Source organism: Ammospiza nelsoni, chromosome 2 (genome assembly GCF_027579445.1).
Source record: "Ammospiza nelsoni isolate bAmmNel1 chromosome 2, bAmmNel1.pri, whole genome shotgun sequence".
Lineage (NCBI taxonomy): Eukaryota > Metazoa > Chordata > Aves > Passeriformes > Passerellidae > Ammospiza > Ammospiza nelsoni.
Genome location: NC_080634.1, coordinates 93,858,752 through 93,875,937, shown reverse-complemented (window position 1 = coordinate 93,875,937; position 17,186 = coordinate 93,858,752). Strand labels below are relative to the sequence as shown.

The following is a 17,186-nucleotide window of genomic DNA, read 5'->3' as shown; positions in this document are numbered from 1 at the left end:
AGCTTCCTAAATTTTTATCTCCTCGCCCTAAGTTCTGTGACTTGATTTATTTCTGGGTGAAGAGAAGAAAATCACATTTGACACAGCTAATTTTATGAACTGTGTAATGCTGCTTTTGCAGAGGTAAAGAAAAATGAGGAAGAAAAGAATGATTCTGAATGTAGGAAAACAATTTCTTGCTGCATCAGGTTCATTAAGAAATAAAGGACACTTTAAAAAGTGAACTCACTATTTCTAATATTTAATATAAACACAATTAATATGTAGGATTTTTACTTTATTTCCCATGCCATTTTGTAAATTTCTCTGGCAAATGCTCATTTTAAAGCAGCAGCTGCTTTGGCAAGAGTGACCTGTCTTTCCTTGATGTCCATGTATTTAATCACAGAATCACTAGGTTGGAAGAGACCTTCAAGATCATCAAATCCAACCCATAAAGTTGCAATATAGAGAGCAGCTTCTGTAAGTCAGTGATGTTATAGCTGAAATTTACAGAATTTCTTATTATTTAGCATTTCAGGTCACTCTGCCCTAAACTGTTTTGAGCAGCAGGGTTCTGACAAGGAAAAACACTTGAGGAGCATTTGAAGGTAAATGTGTGCTCCAATCGCCCAGCAGGGAAACTGCAAAGAAAAATCAGTGAAGAACTGATTCTAAGAGCTCAGGGGAAAGTCATCTCCACCCAAGATAACCACAGATGGCTGTACTAGAAACTGAAAATTAATTGGCAGTCTCCAGGCAGGATGGCTCTATTTGCCCTTGACAATCAGTGCTGGTCTGGGAACTTCCTGAAAATCCTCATCCAGACTTCTGCTTTTAGGACATGTCCTGCAAGTCTATTGTTGTTGTTCTTTTGTTTCATATGTCCTATTTATAGATGATAAGTAGAACAAAAAAAGTAACCAATGAAGATACCACAAATAGTGTATGATTGTGCCTAAAAATAGTTTCTCTAGAGAGGGCAGAATGCTTCATAAGCAACAGAAATAATCATTATCATGCTTTTAACAACAGAGGAAAATGCTGTAGTCGTGAGAGCTTGAACAAAAACCAGTAGAGTCAAAATTGGTCTTAACTTATATTTGTGTTGTGAAAATTTGTATAACTAAAATTAGCTCCCTTGACTCAGTGTTGCCATGTTTGGATGTGTCATAAAGGTCATATTTGCACACTTGTGATATTTGCATAATAGTTGCATTTTGTTGTTGTTTAAATACATCCAAAGCGTGTTGTTTTTTTCATGTATTTTGATTCCAAGAGCTTCACAGTGACAGCACTATGCCATCTGTAAGCTGGTAAATGGAAATCAGATTCACCACAAATTAACATAAAGATACTATTTCAGCTCTTCTAATTACATGTGTTTTGGAGGGAAATTGTGATCAAATGAATCTGAGCTGAAATATTTCTCTTCTTTTTCCTGTGAGGTTAGAGGCAAAGGGACTGGAAGTGGGTAATAATCTTCACAAGTCACAGTTGCTCTCATAATTGGTGCTGTTAATACAGTTTAATGCTGGTTTCTGCACAGTTACCGGATTTCAAGGCTGGAAAAAATATCCTCGTTATCTTATAACAGCATTTTTTGTTGTTTTTCCTCTCCTGTTGAACTATGAATCAAAGATAACTTCCCAGCAGTGTATTCCTGTCAGCCCAGAACAGTTAACTTCATGCACTTGCTAGGGCTTATCAAGCCCCTTGTCCTACCTGTCTTTATGAATATATGCTTGCTAAAGACATGAAACACTAATAATGCCTGTAAAAAAGAAATTATTACATTTTTCATATAAAAATATATGTGAAGTGCATGAAGAAGCATTGTGTCTGTGAATTGTACCCAGTGGTGCAAATGCCAGGAAAGATACATGTAATGGTATCCAACTCCTCAGCAGCTCTGCTGCAGTGTAGGTGTTCAGCTCTGCTTCACGTTCTGTACAACATCTGCGAATGGGAAATCTCATTTGAAACACCTACATCCATTGTTTTAATGTTCTGCCCCTTCTGTTTCACCAACCTGGAAACATAGCAGCCACTGAGCAGGATAGGGGGTGTTGCATGAATGAGTTCCAACTGGTGAGAGGGTTGAGTTCAGTTCCAAATGGAGATTCACCTACTTAATTCTGAATTAACTTTTTTGTTTCTAAGTTGGTTGCTTTCTTTCTCTGAATTGCTGCTACTTAGATGCAGTTGATGTTTATCAGAAGATGCACTGCCATCTGGTGTCAGAACTGCTCACATTTGTCCAGAAAAAATTTCATTTCATGAATGGGGTGTAACAAAGTCCTTTCTATAAAACTTCCTAAGCACTGAAGAAGAGACAGACTGTTCAGAATAAACTGTCCACACATGAGCCCTAAAAAAAAAAAAAAAAAAAAAAAAAAAGAAAAGAAAAAGAAAAAGAGAGAGAGGAAAAAATGCAGTTATTTTATCAGTGGGAAATTTCAGTCTTTCAGTCTGGGTAAAGAGACTTGCATGTAAACACATTTGCTGCTTCTTTTGTAGGTGGAAGAGGGGGAGATGGCTGCCCTGTTATCACCTTTCCAGACTATCCAGCTTTCAGTGAGATTCCTGAAAAAGAGTTTCAGAATGTTCTGACCTACCTGACAAGCATTCCAAGGTGAGCACCTGTCTAGAAGAAAATAAGCTTTTATCTGCTAAGGGACTTTCCACATTTGATCCCTGACATCTGGTGTAAAAGTCAGGCTTGGTTTTTAATTAAAGAAAAGGAAAATTAGGCTTAGGGTGCAGTGTCAGTAAGTGCTGATTAGTGACAGCTTTCTAAGGTAGTTGTTAGATAAATGACATGCTGCTATTTATATTTCATCAGAAAATTACTTCCTGGTATGTGTGGATATAGGTCCCATGATGGACATTGTCCTCCTATGTCACTGTATCTTAGAATGCAATATTCAGAGTTTTAATTGAGCACCTGTATAATTTTGGCAGAGCATGCTAATTCCTGGGTGTTGCTCAGGATATTACTCAGTGAGGGAATGCTCTGCATCTACATACAGAGGTTTGTCCACACCACTTGAACTGCTCCCTGGCTGTGCTGAATGTATCGTGTCTGCAGACTTCCAGAGCTTTGCTTGATGGTGCAAAGCAGGCCCCAGGATTAATTCTGACTCTCTTAGAGGGCAAGTAGGGCTACCAATGGGCTCTCCAAAAATATAATTATTTTTGTTGGTAGACTGTTAATGAATGAAATAGTGGGCTCAAAATCTTGATGGAAGTGAGTAAGGCAAGTAGCAGAATAAAGTACATACTCTAGAGACTTCAAGAGAGGAAATTTTGGGCTTATTCAGGGAACTGGTAGGTGGGATATAAAGGAAGGCAGCTCTGAAGGGTAAATCTGCTGTGGAAGGCTGCCAAGTTTTGAAGGACAGTATTCTCCAAGTACAAGAAAGGCACGTCCTGGAACGTGAATGGACGTAACAGGAGGCTGACCCCACTGTCTGAAAGTGAACTTGTGCCTGAGCTGAGATACAAAGGCAGCGTACAGGAGGTGAAAGCAGGGACAGGCTACAAAGGAAGAATGTAGATACATTGTCCACAAATGTCGGGATGGCGTCAGAAAAGTCAAAGCACACCTGGAGATGAGGGACGAGAAGAACGGGACATCACGGACCGGTCGAAAAAACTTCTCCTGCTTTAGTGGTACAGGAATAAACAAGGACCTATGCTAAATGGACTGGGCAAATTAGCAGCAGTCAATAAAGATGAGGCTGAAACACTTGAGTTCTTCACTGCAGTCTTCTCTGCCAGTGTCTGCCAGGCCTCTGTGTACAGAAAGAAAGTTCAAGGAGGAGAATGACAAGCAATGGCTGAGGACAAAATCAAGCATCTCTTGAGAAGTCTTGACCCAAATCTAGAGTTTGGGATAAGATGAGCTGCTTTGAGAGTGGTGAAGATGCTGACCAGTGTCATAGTAAGGTTGCTCTGTATAATCCTTGAAAGGTTTGGAGATTAGAGGTAACGTCACTTTGATCTGTGAGAAAATTATGGAGTGAGTCCTCTTAAAACACACTTGGGCGCATAAAAGAAGGAGGTGGTGGGGAGTAGCCAGCATGAATTAAACAACAGTAATAGTGCTTGACCAGCCTATTTCTGTCATGACAATACTGGATGCATCAATGAAGCAAAGCTGGGCATGGTTTTTGCCTCCCCCTAAGCAAGACTTCCATCTCAGTCTCCCCCAGCACTCTTCTGTTCACCTTGAGTTGTTACATTTTGGCAGGTGGGCTCCTGAGTGGGTAAGAAAGTGGTTGGATTATCTGGCTCAAAAAGAGGTGTTTATTGGCTGATGTTTTATCTGGAGACAGTTTTCCTCAGGGAACTGTGTGTATCCATGCTGTGTGATGTCCTTGGCAAAGATCTGGAGTAGGAGATGGAGTCCACCCTCATCAAGTTGTACTTGATGTAACCAGCCCCTCCTGGTTGTACTTCTTAATCCTCAGTTTGTCAGGGAATGAAACTCTGAAGCTCACAGCCAGCATTTGCATTTCCTTTGTTTATCCTGGTGGTGGTTAAACTGCATGGTGCTAGGCGTCCCTTGATCGTATCTTGGGTACTGTTTCTGCAAATAATTATATTCTGAATTCACATCTGCTTCTCCTTTTGAAAGTCCTTGCTGGTGCACTTCATGGTGGCCCACTGAACTTATGCACAGAGTGGGGTTCATGTGAGAAATTCTGATCAGAACAAAGAGCATCTGGGGTGGTGGGGGAGCACTGAGTGTGTCCCAGCACACCACTTTGATAGGAGCAGATTTTCTGAAGGTTTTTCTGTCAGTTGCTCCTACCTGACAACAACTGCTCTGGGAGTATTGAGCCAGAAGTGGTCACTCTTTAAGTCTGGCTGTTCTTCTGATTTTCTTGTTTCTTTAATTCATAAGTATTTAGAAAGCGAGGAGTGTTCCTTGTAAACAAAGGAGATGGCCCAGCTGTTCTAGATGTTAAGAGTAAGGTATTCACTCTTGTGAATATAACAGTTCTCTAGGTTTAAAGTGATAAGAGTTCAATTTCAAATCTTGTAAAAATAATACTGTTGTTAAGATACTGATAAATTTGCCACCTTTTTGTGCCTGAGAATTAATAAAATCTCAAAGGGCTTAGGATATTCCTGACTGATATCTTCACTAGCAGTGTCAGTAGCTTATAGTGTAAAATTGTGTTTTGGGGCCTTGTGCAGGTTTATGGGAATAAAAAACTGCAGAAATTACACTAGCCAGATGCCAGCATACATCCCTGTGAAAGATATTTTGCTATTGATATGTTACATGTATTGATATGTGTAATGTCAGTGACTGCAATTCTTGAATTGGGATATTTCTAGAGCTCTTATATTTATTGATATTGATATTTATTGAGCTCCTAAAGGTGGTGTAAGGTAGGATTTTTCCTGCTATCTTAGTGTCCAGAAATACTGTTTTAGGTGCTTTGGAACTGGCTTTTAAAGGAAGTGGAGGCAGTTAGCTTTTAGTTTGTCAGTTGGTTAAAGTGTAGGGGGTACACATTTACAGAAAGGCTGGAAATGCAGCCACAGCTCTTAAGCATGGTCTGCTCTCTCAGGTTATTGTCATTTCATTTATCAGAGAGGTAACTCAGTCCTTTGGCTGTTCTGACAGACTACGGGCAAATGGACTTTTCTAAGAGCACAGACTGCAGAGCACAGACACATCTGGAGCCACCCCAGTTCCTCAGAAATCTTCTTGATCTACTTGGCCCTGTGCAAGATCACAGCAAGGTGTTGGCAGCCATAGCTCAAGCATTGTCCAACTGCCTGGAGTCACATGTTAAGGGAAACTATATTTCATGGGGATGACAGTAAGGAGCTACTGAGAGCCTCATAAGAAGATCTTTCTGTCCCCTGCAGTAGAGTTCACCCAATAGTATATTTACTGATATAAATCTTAGAGTGACTTCAGGTTTTCAAGATCTCTTCCCAAGTGAAAGAAGGCTAGCTTAGGACTTTGTTGAAAGAGGAAAAACTGAAACCTCTCAACCTACCCTTTTCTTCCTTCTAATTTTATAGATAAACATGCGCTTGTCACTTCTTACTGTGTTCTTGTTCTGTATTATATAAACACTCAGTTTTGCAAGTTTTTTCTGTGTGAACTTTCTCTTGTCTTTTTCACAGTAAACTTTAATCATGAAACAAAAATATCTTGTGAAGTATGTTGCATTTAGGAATAGAACTATTAAAAGTTGCATGCTGTCAGCTTAGATGATCATGGAGTGGAATGGAGTAAATAGTAGAGCTATTAGCATGTGCTTAGATGTGTAAATGCCTGATATGTGAGGATGTTAAGAAAGGACACAGTGGAAAGGGAATACCTCATCTCAGTTTAAAGATACTCAGTTAACCTGGGTGAAACTGTATAACATTAAGCAGAAAGCTGAACCGTATTCTTCAGGTGGGTGTTGTTAATGTTGCAAGGTAAATTCATGTTCTGTAGATGGCTGGATAAAATATGATGTCTAACAAGGTTTGTAGTAATCTCAAAATATTCAGTACAGATTGTTGGCATAATGTGTGACAACAGTAATGTACCACCATGTGTACGGAAAGATCGTTGCTTTGTCAGGCAGAACAATGGATTAAGGATGACTACAATAGACAGCAGAAGATTGCAGCTAATGCTTCCATAACATCTGTTTTGGTATTGAAATATATGTTGTAAGGTATCTGCATAATGCTTCTGAAGCAGGTTTTTCCTTTTAGCAAATACTTGTTTTATTGTTATTGAAATATAAGATGAAGTTTTATTAAAAAGGTGAGAATTGTCTTAGAAAGATACATAGGCTACCCAAGTAGGAGGATCCTTGGCAGTACACAAGGCAGTACTTTCTAGGAAGAGTAGTTTAACTGAAATGCTGAATTGCTACAAATAGTTAACATGTAAATATTGATCCACATGAATTAATAGTTCTTATCAATGGAGTTGTAGAATGCAGTAATATCTCTAGATAAAGCGTCTGTAAGAGGTGACAACTTTAAATTCAACTGCATTTCAGTAGAGGTCAGGCATGTCTTGCATCCTTTTGGGATATTTTGAGATTTTATAATGTCCATGTAGTTGGTCTGATTCTCTTTCTGCAGAGAATGTCTCCTATTACTTCACTCTGTGAGTCCTTTGGGGATGACTGCTGAGCTCAGTAGGAGAAAAAGACCCTGCAGATGAAGGTTGTCTTCTCTCTTAGCTGAGTAAAAGCCCAATTACCTCCAAACACCATCGTTCTTACTGCATAGTGGGACAAGCAGCTGTGCATTGTTCCTTTTACATCCCACATGTACTGAGGCTGAAGGAAGAATGTTGCATTTCAGGGCATTCAGTGTTCTGTGTTTTTAAAGTTTGGGGGTTTTTTTTCTATTTTTCTATTGATTCTGGCAAATTGATTTCTAAGATTTGCAGTGCACCTTGAAGGCAGGTGTTATTAATATTTAATTTCTCCTCATCACAGCTGTTTCTTGAAATGCATTTTATTAGCTTAAGTGCGTACACATTGTTGGAATATGAATTTACCAAACATGGGTAGTGGCATGAGAACTTGCTTCAAAAGAAATTAATAGATAATTGCAGTGGTTAAAAAAAACTTAACTACACAGTATTCTTCAACATATGGTTTTGCTTCTGGTTAATTAGCAGTTTCTACTGCAATTAGAAAACAATATGCTGTTTATGAGAACAAAAGAGTGTAGTTTTAATGCTTTTCTTTCCTGCTCATATAAACTCATCTTTGAACAAAGAAAGAAAGCTAAGATTCTTGTGGTCACAAGAGATTGGAAAACTAATATTTTAAAAGTGTAAAGCTAAGTCTTAAACGCAAAATCCCTTTCAGGAGAAATAAGTAGTGTAGATTAAAAAAATTCAGAATGGTTTCTGATGGCCTGTTTGAGTCCCATGCTGCTGATTAAGTATGCTAATGGGCCTTTTTTCCTTGTATTCTGACAGAGCCTTGTACAATTTGTCTTTGTAATGCTATCCTGTCCTACTGCATGATCTTGAACATAACTCAGGTTAACTTGGCATGTTCAGCAGTTTCCTGTTTTGAAGGGTGTCCATCAGTTTCCTGGCTGGGAGAGTGTTCCCTTCTTTGAGATCCCTGAGGGTTTACAAATGCTTGAACACCATGTAGCCTTCTAAAAAATCCTGTTATCCTGTTGTTTTTGGTACTGTGTGGTGTAGGAAGCTAGGGAGCCATCCTGTCCAAGGGATGGAACAGAACGAGATGACCTCCAAAGCGTTGATGTCCAACAGTTCCAAAGCTCAGGAGTGAGGTGTTTGCTAAGGGTTTGCTTGTTTACTATACAGCTTCCCATTGTTTGGGATAACACTGGGAAACAGAAAGAGAAATGTGTGTGCTAAGCTTTTCAGTGGGCTCAGATCTGTGTGGGCACAGCAAAGTGTGATGAGGTGGGGTTAGGCAGGGACCAGAGGGACAGGCAGCAGCATGGCATGGGTGTTGCTGGAGCTAGCAAAGCTTGGTTTAGGGACACAGGGGAGCTCAGGGCTCACACAGCTTGGGCCTGGCCAGTCTCCTTGGCACAGGTCCACCTCTGTGCTCTGAAAGCAGAGGCAGCAGTGCTGGGGTAATGCTGTGTTTTGAGCCTGTAAGTCCATCAGGGTCCAGCAGACCTTGCAAGGAGCCAGTGTCAGAAGGTAACAGCCTGTGTTTGCTCATTTATCTGCCAACTGAATGGGCAGCCCACCACTAGCTAACAGTTAAGCAATTTTGTTTTATGGAGTGCCAGGGATGAGCATCATCACATAATGGGAAAGAAGTGCCAAAAAACAGCTGCCCTGACAGTTCATACTGACGTGCTGAGCAACAGCTTTGAAGCTTCATAGTTTATTTCTGTCAGCTGTGCTTAGTTTCCCTGCTCTCCTCTTTGTTGGATTACAATCCAGGCTGAAGATATGGAACCTGTACCCTGCTGTTACTTTGGCAGCCCCTCAAATTTGTCAGTGAGAATATCCCAGGACTTCCAGCAAAATCTGTCATGCTGTGTGTACCCTTCCTTTCTCAGAGCACAGCTGCCAAACAGTTGTAAATACCATATGTTGCTGTAAGCAGACAGGGTAAGGTCTTAGGTTTGAAGTAAGAGTGTTGTAAACTTAAGTGGTAGTCCAAAGCTTTTGGTCAGATACATACCCTCACAAGATTAAGGTCAAAGACCAGATCGTTACTTAGAGTCTGAATTTTTACTGGGTTTAAAAATATTTACACTTGTTTCAATGTCCACCTTATAAGTACCTGTCCACCTTATAAGTGCCTTAAACTTGTTTTAAAGCCCAGCCCTGTAAAGGTAAAGACTTTCCAGTCTTTAAATCCCATTTACACCTTTAGGGTTTAGAGGATTTGGGTAGCATGTATGACACGCACCATCCGGTGGTAAATTTAGTCTGCTAATGAGACAAAGTAAATTAAGCACTGTAAAATTGTGAAAGTTAATTACTAAAATTCTGGACTGTCACACAGAGGTTTTGATTAGTCCAGTATCAAATTCAGAGAATTTAACGCCCTATTTAAGTGTAATGGCCCAGTTCTAAGATAAATTGTGCAGCATTCCCTGTAAGGTTGTTCCAATACTTTGTGCAGTAGCATTAGTTGTTGTTGCAGTGTCCTGGAAATATGTATAATTCTAAAATTGCAGTTCTGAATAGGTGTAAAAATGTTTTATAGAGTTGGACTTAATAGTTCTAAAATGAGGGCCACACAGGCTTTCTGTTGCTCAATTTACTTAAGCCTAAACCGACATAGAGCCCTTTTGCCTTTATTGACCTATTTATCCTTAATTGTCCCTTCAGGATAACGTGACCTACTTCAGCCATCTGTAGTTAAGTCTAAATGAGTCCTCAAAGTTCTTGTCTTTCTTCAAACAGTCCTTCTAAAAGCAGCTCTGCATGACCTGAAGAAATCACATTGTCTTTTCCATTTATAAAATTATAGCTCTTCCTTAAAAACTCTTATTTTACTTAATTTCACACACTAAAAGGGATTTGTTCAGCAACAGCTTGTTAAAACAATTTTTCCTTTACCTGCAGTAATGCATTAAGGTAGCTCTGATTTTAGTTCCTTGGTGGGATAAAATTTGTGTAGTTCTGGGCAGGCAGAACTCGATGATCTTTAAGGCCCCTTGCACCCCAAGTCATTCTCTGAATCTGTGCAGTTATAAAAAAGGTTGATGGGTACCATGGAATGCAGTGAGTGCACATGGCACAAGCAGATGTCCAGGCCCAGGCAGATGATGATGCCTGGACAGTTTAGTTGTTATTTTTAACCCTGGCTACATTCCCTCAGCTCCCCCCCCAACAGCAAAAGCTTTTTGGAGCAGAAAGAAGGTCAGCATATATGATAGAAGATAGCCAGCATTACTGCCTTCCAATCAGTCGTGGTTAAGGAGGAATTGCTGAAAGTGGAAGAGAGGCTGATTTGAGGACCTAAGGGAGCACAGGAGATAAAGAGCAGATATAGGGACCAATCAAGGAAGATACTCATGCCCATATCTCTGAATATGAGTGGGGAGATAAAAGAAGTATGACTTGCATGATATATAAATTGGCATAAATATTTTAAAATAGGTGTGTACCAGTGCCGGCCATTTGGCCGAGGAACACAAGCAGTGCTTGAGACAGAACTCCCCCACGTAAATATGTTGGGATTTGTATCTCGCAGTTTCAAGAGACCTGGTTCTGTGCAGACTTCTGGTTGCTTTTGGGACCAAGGCTGGGGGCAGCTCTTCTGTTGGTCAGTGAGTTAACATTTGCCTTGTTGCCAGGATGTCTCTGGTAGTGGCGCATCTTCCTTGAGAGTTCTTGGTCTGCTGGCAGTGCAGTGAGCTGTTGTCACTGCCCTGTGGTGACTGAGGAATTTTCAGAACAAGCATAGGGCTGCACATAACCACTTGTGGCTATGACCTACAATCATTGTGAAGTTTTGAATTGTTAATAGCCCCTTAGACAAAGCTCTTTGAAGTTGCTCTCATTATTTTTTCTCCTGTTTATCTGGCTTTTAAGATCTCCTGTCACTTACATAACATCATGTGTAATTATTCTTGCCTATGTTTATAAAGTGACAAAAGTCATGTATTTTCATGGTTCACTCTGCCTGGCTGTATGATTCTGCTCATCTCTTCTGCTTCATGAACAAATTTTAATCACTTGCCTATGATGGTTTTTATTTATGCTACCTCACAACCCAACATTCATCGAAATTCTTCTTTGCTGAGAGATCCTAAAATGCAATTTTGGTTATCTGATGGTTCCCCAGTCCTGAGAAAATTGCAATACAGTGTGTTTTTAGCCATGCCTGGGGCATGAACTAATAACAGCTGAGACCAAAAGTAAGCATAATAGGAAAGGAAAGAGAGAAGGTTTTCAACAGTGGTACCCTGGATAAGATTTAGGGAGAGTTAGCTGGAATGCAGAGAAATAAGAAAAAAAGGTGCATAGTTGAGGCAAAGAAATGCATCAAATTTCTTATCTGAACCTTGTCTAATGATGAAGTTTTAACAGGTTCAGCTCCAACACAGAAGCTCAGATTTTCTTCATTTCCTGTGCAGGTTCATCTGCTTCTGTGAAGGGAAGGCAGTAACTATCAAAAAACAGAATAAAGAGACTGTGTAAATGCTTTGGGTTTTTAAATGTGCATTTAAAAACATATCTATTCACAGAATTTCAGAATGGAATTAATTAGATTGTAGAATAGTATGCATGTTGTGTTTTGGGAGTGGAGAGAGTTTTTATTTTCAAAATCAAATTTTGAAGCATAAGCATCAATAAGAAATGGTGCCTTCTTGCTTGCAGGTTGTGCTGCTGCTATGAAATGTCACAGCATCAGCTGTGTTGGGTGAAATGTAGCTGTTAGTGGCAAGAGATGAAAAGATCATTTTAACTTGGCAATCAGTGATTTTGGACAGACCACTAGAGGCTGCACTTGTATAACAGCACTTCTGGCTGTCTTATTTTAAATTTTCTTCAGCTGGAATTCCTTCTCTTTCCTGTATTGCTTCATGAACAGTGGCCAGCCTTAGTTTGAGCTGGGTGAGTTTTGCCTTCTGCAGTTACAGTTCATTCAGCTGACTATGACAGGGCTCAGTAAAGAAACAGAACAAATTTTTCTACATCAAGAGCCTTCTTTTGTGTTGAAGCACAGCACAGGTTGCTCACTGGCTAAACACAGTAAGTATGTGTTTAGCCAGTGAGCAACCTGGCAAGCTTTTTCTCTGACTCCAGAGATGAAGGTATGGAGAGACAGGTGCAGTGCAGAGACTTCTACACCACCAGGCACTTTAAATTCTGCACCTCAGAGAGTTTGAGGTGAACCTGCTTGGGTCTGCTTTGGATGATTTCTCAATGAGACAGAGGAGATGGACATGCCCTTCTAGCACTTCTGCATTAGCTGACTCTTTCAGTATTTTCAGAAGAGATAGAGATTACAAAAACTGAAGCCAAAACTATATGTCTGAAATTAGAGAATTCATGTAGGAAGTTGTTAATCATTGCATTCTTATTTTTGCCCCATATGCAGTGCCATGTACCATAAATAGAGTGCACCTGTAATTTCTGGTTTTCTCATAAATATTGCTGGAATAAGAACTGATTGCTTATGGACTAGTTACTCACCTCAGCTGAAAGTGATTCTTGTAGGAATCTGAACTGAGATGTCACAAATGAGTATCACCACAAGATGTCAGTTTTGTCACTGAGTGGGAGCCAAAATGTCATGCCAGTTTGTTTTAGGGGCTCAGGAGCTCTGCTAGGTAGCCAAAGAGCTTCATCTGGGTGTTCATAAATGCTGCTTTTTTTAGGGACAACCCTGTCCTCAGATTTGTTCAGTATACTTGACCTCAGTTAGTTATACATCTACATCTGTGGCAGAACTTGGAACCAAAGTTGTATTTTCTGTCTAAGGGACTGAATGCCATGACAGCGACATGCAGTTGGATATGCAGTCATCTTTTGGAAATACATTTTCATTCTATTTATTTTCTTGGCAGATGGTTTCTTTGCCGCTGATATCTCAATTACAATGCAAGTCTCAACTTTTCTGTTGAAAAAAAATAGAAAATATAATTCTAAAGTTTGCTAATTTAGAGCAAGTGTGGTTACTGGGAAGGTTTTACAGTTCAGAACACTTCCAACTTGTTTCAGGGGTGTAATTACTTTGTGATAACATATTTTATAATTTATTAGTATCAAAAATGATAAATTGCAAGTTCAGAATGTAATTTGTAACATTATGTAATGTTATAAAATGTTACATTTGTAACACATTCTAAAGGATTATAACATCTTTTATTTGCCAGGCTTGTCTTCAGTTAAATGCTTTAAATACTGATGTAAATGCAGTTTTTTAGAATACTCATTAAGATCTGGAATAGCAGCAGCCTTACAAAGCAGCATTCAGTTTAGATACAGTGTTGAAACCTACAGGCTTGCTTTGCAATTGAAACTGGGAAATTCAATGTAAGAGCTCATATGGCTGGTTTACAGATCTTTTCCAGTTCCTGCTATCTCTAAATTGTTTTAATCAGGAACCTTCTGCAGTGAGACTGGGTACTTTGGGCTATAAAGGCCTTGAGACAATGTTTGAGGCTTTCAAAATGGAACTTTGAGGAATATGATGTATATCAACCTATTTTCATCATTTACTTGAGGAAGCACAAGTCTGCTTTCTTTTCCTTAGAGATGTTGGTTTAAAATGTAAAGTCCCTAAGTTTAGTTTTACTTTGGACTATGAGAAAGAAGCTGTCATAAGATGAAAGTATTTAAAGGCCAAATGAGTACAAGTCATTTTAAAATTGTTATATTAAACATTTTTAAATTATGGGTACATGCCAAATACGATATTTTTTGTGCCTTTTTTAAAGTACCCAGCAGGTGGATTTCTTTGGAATGAAGTGGATGAATTGGCCAGTTCTGAAACAAAGCAAGCTTTACAATAATGAGCAATCAAGAATTGTAAGAAAATGAAACTGTTCTAGACCTAATTACAGTTTAGTGGCTGGGTGCTACATTTTATACAATGTTACAGCTGATTTTTTTTTAATTTTTTTTTTTTTTTTTGGTGTCAAGTTTATAACCCATTAAATTATTCTGCTCTAGGAGACAGTGCATCCTCTAGGACGTAGCTAATGATCAAATGGAAGTAGCGTGGGTTACCCTACGCAAGGGGCAGGAGCAGAGGAGATGTGCAGCAAGGCTATGCCAGGTGAATTGTTACTGCCCTTTTCCTTGCTGGCAAACCAGCATAAAACTGGTGCAGTGACATGTCACCACAGGTATAAGCTGTTTTGTTGTTGTTTTTTTTTTCTTTCCTAGTTGCTGTACTGGAGATTTTTATCTTGATTTATTAATGCCATTGATATCACATTCTTCATTATGTTATTTGACTGTCTCCTAGAGCTTATAAAGGCCATTAAGGAGGTGGCTCTTCTCTGCTTCCATTATTTGCTGGGGCATTTGTGATTTCATTTTTTTAGTGTGTGAAACACTGATGATTAAGAAAGAATTCTTGTCTCCCCTCCACCCCCCAAGAAATCATTCCTAGCAGCAACAGGAGAGATGGAGAAGTAGTCTTTGAGGTGGCTTAGGTTCAGTCAGTTTGAAGTGTCTTGTCTCTGCAAATGTAGAATGCAAAGTTTCTCTTGGGAAGCAGCAACCTTGCTCATTAAGTGTCTGATTTCCAATGGGCTGTTCCTAAGCTAAGTGACCAATACGAGTGGGTGAGCCAATTCCAAGTCCTTTTTACACAGGGTTACAGTTGTTTGCCAAAAAAGATTGGGATTTGTGAGGTGCCCCAGGCTTCACATATTTTGAGGCAGCGTGTGCAGGTCACTGTGCTGAGGGTGAGGAAGCTCTAGAATAGGGTGGTACCAGGGTTCTGCTTATGATACAGATGACTGCAGACATTGCCTTGGTGCTCTGTTCAGCGCAGTAATTCTTTGTGAAATATTGTTCAAGCCCTAGTATGGAAATAGCTGTTCAGCCCTTGAGAGCAAGAATTTCTAGTCCATTTGTATGCTGAGGTAGTTGAGGTAGGGAACAGTCCTGACTGTCATGCAGGCCAACTGTTTAATAATAAAGTTCTAAGACTGAATTTCAGTTTTAAATAAGTGGACTTATGTAACCTAAAATGCTGTACAGAATTTCAAACATGCAGAGGTTTGGTACTTTCAGGTCTCTGGGATGAGCCCAAATATTTGCTTTGTTTCATTTGTAGCAGAGACAAATGTATACTAATTGCTTTCATACAGCAGTGTAGAAGCAATAGGAAATGATTGGTGTAGCAGTTGTCACCACCCATACCTTGGAGAAATGCAAGGATCTTTCAGAGGATGTTTATGTAATTTCTTCCACATACCCCAAGGGAAGTTTCTTTCCACAGTCCTATGTACTATAAGCTTTCCCACCCTTTCCCCCAAGTGCATGAGCTAATAAGTCTTGCAAACAAGACAAAGAGGAGATGTCCCCATAATCTAAACTGACGAGTCACTAAGTGGAAAATTCAGTTCCTGCTCTGCATGGGAAACTGGCTGCTTGTTGGGCAGGTATTTCAACCTCACTGTCACCTCCTCCTAATGGTTGTACACTGGCTATCCCAAGACAGGGGGAGGGACCTGAGCAGAAAGTCCATCCTCTGCTGCATTTTCTCCAGTCCTCTGTGGCCCTGCTCCTCTTCCTCCACTTTCTACCTTTCTAACCTGGCCTTTGTGAGTTTGCTGGGCACATTTCCTGCAGAAACAGGGATGGTTCCCTGCCTGTCTAAAAATGTTCTGTTCTTTGTTCTGGTGAATAAACAGAAGAACAGTGCGTATCCCATGATGTTTTGGGTTTTTGTTTTGGTCTGGGGTTTTTTTTTTTGTGCATGTATTAGGAGAGAAACAAAGGAAGGAAGAAGTTTATATAAATTATGTTTCAGAAAGTACACCGGATACAAGTTAATACATTAAAGACAAAAAAGATCATATGGGAAATGTTAAGAAGCCTGAATAGACAGGTGCTTCTGCTAAGGTTTTCTAATATTTCTCACTGTAAGGGTTTTTTTCTAGTCATTTACAACTATGCCAAATTTTCTTTCCATCTTTGAGGTGCCGCCTGATTTTATGGAGTTAAGTTCAGCCAAAATAGCTGTGTGGTTCCTGAGATGCCAGGGACCAAATCCACCATGCTCTTCAAATATTGAGACAATTGTTTGAGAAGCTCAAGTGTCTACTTCCTTTGTTCAAGGACTCAGACTTGACACTCAGAAGAATGATGGCTTTTGTGTCAAGAAAGTACCTTGAGAAAAATCTGCCTAAACCCCAGGCCACAGATGCTAAGTAACTCAAGCCCATTGCCAAAAGTGTCCTGCTTCATCCTGGAGCTGAGCAGGAATTTCTCTGTGGTTACAGGATGAGCTGCTCAAGGGCCAGGTTTGCTTCCAGGCAGGCTGTGGCATGGGGTGTGGGTGCCACCTCTTGAGCAGCAGGCAGTGCAGACAAGCTGCTGGACTCCACAGGCAGGAGCACAGCCGAGGGAAGTGTCCACAAGGGAAGACACTGGGAGATGGAGTGGGACATACCATAGAGTTGGAGGATGAAGGGACTGTGGTATTCAGGAAGAGGCAAGAACTGCTGTCATTCATCCTGAAAGTGTAAAATTAAAAAGAAAATAAAAAGACTTTTTGCATTGCTCTTGGGATAAGGAGTGATGAATGGGAGAGACAAATGTGGTGGAGACAAGCTTTTTGGGGAGTGATGCAGAGGCATGAGAAGATGTGAGCTACGCTGATGAGTACAGGGCAGCTGGACCAAGGCAGGGAAAAAAGCTTGATGAGCTGTGCCCATCAGAGCATGCTTCTGCTGAGACACTGAGCACAAAAAAAAAGCATTCCTCTCAAGCACATGGTGGGGTAGGGGAAAATCATTATCAGCATAAAACATAATAAATATGGCTGAGGGATAGAGGGACAGCTGGCACTCACAGTTAAATCAGGAGCCAAAGGAAAATTGAGGATGTGCTTGTTTCCAAAGCACCATTCCCTATGCCCTAGAAAGGAGGAGGGTATTGCAAGGTGTCCTGCATCCCCATGTGCAGGTGCATGTCTGGCAGCAAGGAGAGGTCAGTAGAGCAAGGGTACATTGGCAAACAGACCTGTTTTCAATATTTACTTTTCTTGAATGCATGACTTTGTTCTCTTTGC

At 40.1% G+C, this 17,186-nt stretch overlaps 1 protein-coding gene across 11 annotated transcripts in view; it reads left to right on the top strand.

Annotated features, from left to right (window-relative positions):
- MCF2L (MCF.2 cell line derived transforming sequence like) overlaps positions 1-17,186 on the top strand; it is a 145,710-nt gene that overhangs the window by 86,077 nt on the left and 42,447 nt on the right. For all 11 annotated transcript variants that reach the window (XM_059492256.1, XM_059492264.1, XM_059492283.1 and 8 more), the window contains exon 3: positions 2,500-2,614. In XM_059492256.1, the coding sequence (XP_059348239.1) occupies positions 2,500-2,614 (115 nt within the window). The remainder of the gene's footprint in view (positions 1-2,499; positions 2,615-17,186) is intronic.